This window comes from Sprattus sprattus (genome assembly GCF_963457725.1).
Source record: "Sprattus sprattus genome assembly, chromosome: 11".
NCBI lineage: Eukaryota > Metazoa > Chordata > Actinopteri > Clupeiformes > Clupeidae > Sprattus > Sprattus sprattus.
The window spans coordinates 8,335,470-8,342,851 of record NC_137909.1 but is presented as its reverse complement, the minus strand read 5'-3'; the positions used below and the strand labels follow the sequence as shown (position 1 = coordinate 8,342,851).

The 7,382-nt window shown below is 44.7% G+C and overlaps 1 protein-coding gene across 1 annotated transcript in view; it reads right to left on the bottom strand.

Annotated features, from left to right (window-relative positions):
- Positions 1–1,134, bottom strand: part of nsmfa (NMDA receptor synaptonuclear signaling and neuronal migration factor a) — a gene marked incomplete at both ends in the record, with an annotated part of 27,268 nt that extends 26,134 nt beyond the window's left edge. The window contains one exon of the mRNA XM_080848086.1: positions 1,064–1,134. Coding sequence (XP_080704212.1) covers positions 1,064–1,134 — 71 coding nt within the window. The remainder of the gene's footprint in view (positions 1–1,063) is intronic.
- Between the last annotated feature and the right edge of the window lie 6,248 nt (positions 1,135–7,382).

Below are 7,382 nucleotides of genomic sequence, written 5' to 3'. Positions count from 1 at the left end.
CAATTGGGTCGTCAACAATTACAAAAGAAACGGGTACTGAGTAAGAGGCAAATTAGGGTTTTGTTTTAAAGGTAATGAAACCCTTTGCGCCTCGTGCCAGCGTTTAACTCAGCCTTTACGGCTGTCGAGCTATTTGATCCTGGCTAAATAAATTATCCGCATTGCTAAAGGACTTGTGTTGGTTTTCTGGGTCTCGAGCCATCAGTCACCCTGACGTGTGATCACCGCCAGGCGTCTCGAGTCAATTGCAGTTGATTGATTAATTGATAGATCACTAGCTTGTGCGTCGGAAGCAGCCAGCGGCAGCGAGGTCCGCAGAAAACAACCGCCGTGAGAACGAAACATAAATACCCAGGTGTGCTTCTACAGTAACAAGTTGTGTTCCAAATTGCACGGAACAACCAGAATCTAGCCAGCAGTCTGCTGTGACAAAATGAAGCAAACATCACTATAAATGTAGTTGTATAAAAGATGGATAAACTTAGCAACTACGAGTCAGTCGACAAAAGCATCTGGCGAAAGGATATGAGGCTGACAAGGACGGCATCTGGTTGGAACGCGTATCCACCTAGTAAGACCAGTTCTAGTGCATAGACACGTATTCAGCACCACAGCATCGGACAGCTCACGAACGATTAGCAGACATCAGGAGGGAAATTATGATGGAATAGGCAATAGATTGTTAAATTCCTTCAGTACGCTTCTCTCTTCACATGAGAGTGTCCTTCGGTTTCGAAAAACAAAACAATACATTTAGGATTGTCTAACGCCTGTTATCGACATGCAGTTCATAGTGTTTCAGGGACAGAACGGTCCAACTAGGTGCATTTACCACATTATTCGATGGTTATTTTGACCTGTCCTTGGAGCATGGAGGAGACGGGTGACTGGAGTGCAATGATGATCTTAGAGCGGTTTTGTAACTTCGTGGTACACCGCTCCCCTGCGTCCACATACTCAGCAACATAAAGGTTGCGCAGAAACTCCGGCTGACACTTTACACACAAAAAAGCCTGACACTGCGCTGCAGGTGCTCTGGTGTCAAGGAAGGTGGGCTACTCACCTAACTTTTGCCGCCACGGACGAAATTGCATCGTTTTTCAGATTCTTCCTTTTGGACACGGCAGTTCCCATGCTGGCATGGAAACAGCGCTGGAGAGAAAACGGCTCATCCCAGACACCAGCACACGGAGGAATGCATGTGGGGGGGGAAAGAGATGCTGCAGTAACAAACGCAAGGAAAGAAGTCCCCCAAGACGAGATTTCAGTTCGTCAGTAGGGCAGACATGATAATACCGTCTCGCCAACACTCAGAAAGGATGTTGCTGTTACTGCCGCTGTCTCTCGCGCACTGACTCCAGAGAAGTGTACGTGCGCGCGGAGGTAGCACACACACAACACACACAACTAGTTGAGCAAAGAGGCGGACAGAAAAAAATACACACAGACACGCGCGACCAGAGCCCTCCCTCTTTTTCTCTCTCTCGTTCATTGATCAGAGAAAGAAGGAGGGAATGTGGGAAGGGAGGTGTGAGAGTATGGGTGTGTGTTTGTGTGTTCTAGTGTGTATGTGGGTGGGTGGGGGTTTAACACAGGAAACACCCCAGACCCATATATGGAGTGCGCACGTCCCCATTTTCCCTCATACTGTGAGCTCATAGGTAAAAAGGTTGGTAAAGAGGCTTACAGGACAAGCTGGGGGCAGCATTGTACAGTTCCTTAGGTAAGGTATCACAGTAGAGTCTTCTGCTTTCATCCAGTGTGTTTCTAATGTATCATGGTTGTGATAAACACCCCCCCCCCCCCCACCCTTCACTTCTTTGTCTCACACTCATTCTTCCACACGGACACAAATGAGCAGGGGTAGGTAGACGACAGAGCAGACTGTTAGGTTGGAAAAGGGCTCAACACCCAATTGAACACATCTGCACTGTTCAGCAGCCGTAGCCACAGCAGCAACAGACAGGAGCGAGTTAAGAGCCAATCAATCACAGAATCACTCATCATATCCCCCAGACGAGGTCAGGTCGGAGAATAAAGAGCTTTCGTCCGCTCCGAGGGTGATTGTGTGTTTGTGAGAGAGAGTGATCGTCTGCAACGGATTGCACATGGACAAAAAGGAGCAGAAATCGATATTTAAGTCAAACAAAGACGGACAGTCTGTGGTGAGTGCAGTCAGGACGTAAACAATACCAGTCAGATCTGAAGAGATTGTGTGTGTGTGTGTCCGTATGTGTGTGTGTGTGTGTGTGAGAGAGAGACAGACCTTGTGCGCACATGATGTGACTACTGATGAGAAAGAAATGAAAGAATGAATGAAATAAACCACGGCGGGAGCTACACACACACACACACACACACACACACACACACACACACACACACACCGAGAGACACACATCTTAAGGGGACATGTGGATTAAAATCAGGAGGTAGCTGCAGCGAGGGAGCAGAAGACGGGAGAGTGTGAGCATGTTAGTCAGAGCTGGGACTGATGGAACAGTATGTACAGTATTTGTTTTATACAGTATGTGTCATAGCACATAGCTATATGGGAGAATAGGAGTGTGTGTGTGTGTGTGTGTGTGTGTGTGTGTGTGTGTGTGTGTGCCTGTGTGTGGGTGTGTGTGCGTGTGTATGTGTGTGTGCGCTTGTGTGTGTGTGTTCATATCTGTGTGAGAATTAATTTAAGGAAAAGGATCATTGGATTAGATGAAGCATTCTTGGCATATCTTTTTCACAGGCATTCCTATGGAGCTCTGGACGAGTGAACCATGCATATGATTTACTGCTGCATAAACTCCTGTCACAAAAGACTTTGCAGCCCAAATGGTCAACGATTTAACAAAGCGGGAGGAAATTCAACTATGACCTTTGGAGGGGAAGCCAGAGGAATCTGTTGTGACTAGACCCCTTGCATAGATATATTAATAGATCTCTCTGTAACATTATTCAGCACACCTTTGACCTCAGAACTTCATGCTTTTTTCATGATTAAAGCACCGATTAATAAATGTGTCTGGATACAGGACTGTCAGGATACAGGACTGTCTTATTACGAGGTTATTACACACACACACACTGTGAAGGACCGACCGGTCACCCCACGTTATTTGGGATGTGGCGACTGGACTTAGTGAAGATGTGGGGAAAAACACAGCACAGGAGATGGTGGGTTTTGTATACCAAAATATATATATATATTTATTTACACAGTGCTCTATAGCAACCCCCAAAACATGTGCCCACACAATAAAACAAACTAAATAAAATGCACAAACCATACCCACCATAACCCAAGTAACCTAGTTCCTGGGCACCTGCTTGGTCGATTTAGGCCCAAATACCGGCACCTCTCAAGGCCCAAGCTAGGCCCCAATCTATGTACAGGCACTAGGCACAATGCTAGGTACATACAGTATATGAACCATCACAATAACAAGCAAACATAAACTAGGCACAAAGACAAGGCATATACACAAAGCACAGTGGAACAAAACAAAGCAAACCGTGTCCACACATCTAGACACATACACACTTCCTCAGACCCGGTAAGCGAGTTAAGCGGTATACCTTCCTGTTGTTCCAAAGTTCTTTCGCTAATGCCTCTCTCAAAAAGTCTCTCGACATGCTTGCCTGAGGCACCCTTAACATAGGGCAGCCACTTGGCTAAATTGGACCCCACCATTGACTTGGGGGAGCATGGAACCAACCATTACGGTGGGAGGGGGAGACTTCTCCTTCTCACACACACACATACACATACACACACACAGACAAACAGACAAACACACACACACACATACATACACATATACACACACACACACACACACACACACACAAGCGCGTGCACACGCACACGCACACACGCACACACACACACACACACACACACACACACACACACACACACACAAACATAAAGGTTCTTGTGGGAACTATACATGTGTATTGTGGCGAGCATCATGCAGGTCTGATGATCCCCATAGAGAGCACGAAGCACAACAAATGAAGGTGACTGCGGAGGACACTGGTGTTTCGACTTTCTCTGTGTTAAGTTACGGTCATCTGCCCACCCACAGATCCAAGCCAAGGGGTTGCATGTAAGTGTCCTTGTTTAACAATCTTAATGGAGGTATGATGCTGCAGTGTGTATATATGGGCATCATAGACAATTCTCTATTGTGCAGAACCATTTACTACGTCTGTCAGTATATTTGTCAGACGATTCATGCTGGCCTGTCTGTACATACTGACGTGGCCTTTGAGAGAGACAGACAAGAAGTGAGACAGGCAGGCGAGATATTTACACCTGAGCATTCATGACTGGTGCATTATCCGTGTCATAACACCATCTCTGAGCATTCATGACTGGTGCATTATCCTTATCAAAGCACATCTCTGGAAAATCATGACTGGTGCATTATCCCTGTCATAACACATGTCTGAGCATTCATGACTGGTGCATTATCCGTGTCATAGCACATCTGTGTCATCCCTGTGTTATATGTGTGCTTTTATCCTGTGCTATTATGATGATGATGATTATTATTGTCATTGTTATTGTTGTTGTTATTATTTGCTATTATTATTTATATGGTTGAGTGGAATGAGGGGGTAGAGTCTGTGTGGTTATTTCGGGTGCCATGATTCAGCTTCAGGGGGAAATTACACGCTACTCTGATTACTTTGCCCCTCCGCAGTTAGAGTTTTCCTTTAAAATATGCATCTGTCAGGGACAGGAGAGGACAGAGAGGGGTGCTTCAGAGGAGCTGAGAGTGCTCTGCTTCACACACACTCATGGGCGTGCACAGGCACACACGTGCATGCACACATACAGACCTAAAAGACTTGGATGCAGATGACTGTCCAGAATGGAGGTTGTGTGCTTCTACAAAATGAACTGATGAGAACAGCACAAACTTGTCTGAAGAAGGATGAAACTCATGTCGAGAAAGGAGGGGAAAACAGGCAAAGGGAGGCCGGAGAAGACAGGATGAGATGATGATGAATTATGCCTCTAGCTGAGAGAAGAAGAAACAAAAAAAACAGAGAACAGAGGAAAGAAAGAGGAAAGAGACAGAGAGGCTGTATGATTCAAGAAGTCCTCGCTCCACCCTTCTCCAGGCATTATTTCTGAGCCAGTGGAAAGCATCAGGTTTCAAAAGGAAGAAATGTTCTGTTTGTTCCTACACGCCAGGATTCCTTCTGTCATCATTGTCTTGTTTTTCGCTCTGTAATTCTTGTTTTTGTCAGCTTCTGGACCATGATGCTGTTATGTTCAATCCCACTGTCAGATGAATCCAGATACACGCCTTTGGCAACACGAGAATAGACTTCAGCTCCATGGTCTCACCACTTGGAGGAGCCTAACTGTGAATCTCTACAGTGAGGCAAGGTCAGCCAGAAGACTCTCATCTCTTTAGCCTATAACTGCAGTACCACATAGACTCCCGTTAAAGGCACCCATTGCAACTTTAAAGACTTGAGACTCAAAAAATAAACATTCAATTTCTAGTCTTTTTAACCCGTAGTAAGTTTCAATAACTCCATACCATTACATATTGACATTCAAGGAGCAAAGATGAGACGTCATTGTGTGGTGAGAACTGATCGAAAATCGTAAACAACAACAATCGTCGGTGGGGAGAGGCCATTTTTCCATTGACTGGAATCCTGCTTTATTTATTGGTGGCACCAATAAATAAAGATTTAGGGGAAAAATGGCGGCGATTGTTGTTGTTTACGATTTTCTATCAGTTCTTCTCACCACACAACAACGTCTCATCTTTGCTCCTTGAATGTGGATATGTAATAGTATGGAGGTATTGAAACTTACTACGTGTAAAAAAGACTAGAAATTGAATGTTTATTTTTAAGCCTCGAAAGTTGCACTGGGAACCTTTAACTAGGACATCAATCTTGAGACTCTCATAAATATTACTCTCATTATGTTAAACTCGGCTAGGCTTGCTATCTATGTCCAGTGACCACTATACAACTTTTTATTGCAGTTAGCATACAACTGCACTATAGAAGTACATTTATGACTATCTTTTCATAATTTGCAGTGAAGTGCTTCTACACACCACCACGTTCAATACCTTACCATCTGAAACTGTTGAGTGTGCACTGCTTTCTAATATCATGTTTTATATACCATGATTTGCTGTTCAATAGCTTACATACAACAACACATGGTTTGCTATTATATAGCATAAACACAACAAGACATACAACATGTTATGAATTAATTCAATATCACTGGGTGCAAGTTGGATGCTATTTCTATACACACAGCAGCAAAGTAGCTCTACAATATTAATTGGAGCATAAAGCACATTACCAAAACAAATTAGCAGTTTTACTGAAATAAAGAATGATGTGCAATTATATTAATATCGAATAACGAACCCTGTATGACATCCATTATGCTAGTCTCTATTTTTCTGCAGACTGAAATTCCATCAAGTGAGAGAATGTGCTCTATTATTTCCATTTCCCCTCTTTATTTACATAATCACCCTCATATGTGACCAGGTCTCCTAAAAAGCCAGTGTGTTTGATATGAGGGGAAGACAAGGGCACAGACTGTAGGAGCTTCTGTGCCCTTCATCCCTGAAAGAGCATGCTGGTGTGGGAAGAAGAGGCAGTTGCTGGCTCACACAGGGGAGGAAGGGGACACTGTGTATGTGTGTGTGTGTGTGTGTGTGTGTGTGTGTGTGTGTGTGTGTGTGTATACGTGCGCGTGTGTGTGTGTGTGTGTGTGTGTGTGTGTGTGTGTGTACAACCCTGTGTGTGCTTGCGCCTGTATGTATGTTTGTGTGCCTGTGTGTATGTATGTGTGTGTGTGTGTGCCTGTGTGTATGTTTATTTGTGCATGCGTGTGTGTGTGTGTGTGTGTGTGTGTGTGTGTGTGTGTGTAAACTCAGCACTAATGATCAGGGGGGGGGGGGGGGGGGGGGGGCTCCCACTGGGTTCCGAGCACCTGACTGCCACTTGGGGAGATGAGGTGTGAAACATGCACTGCAGGAGGAGAAGGAGGCCATGGAGAGATGAAGGATTTCAGCTGGGTACAGATCATCCACAGCACCTTGGCTGTCTAATAGAGTTGACGAATCATGGCGGATATACGTGAGGTTCACTCTTGGGATTTCAGATTTGAGTCACGTTTGTTGTCTTGTAGTCAGTGGTCTGCCAGTGAAGGGGCATTCAACTTAGAGCACAGAACATCAATCACAAGATAATTACTGGAAATGAATTGCAAGGTTCTCCTGTAGTTACTGATTGAGTGTGGTGGTAACCAAGGTAATAGATTTAACTGCTGAGGACTGCTGTGCATACTGCATAGATGCCGTACATACATAATGTTGAATGGC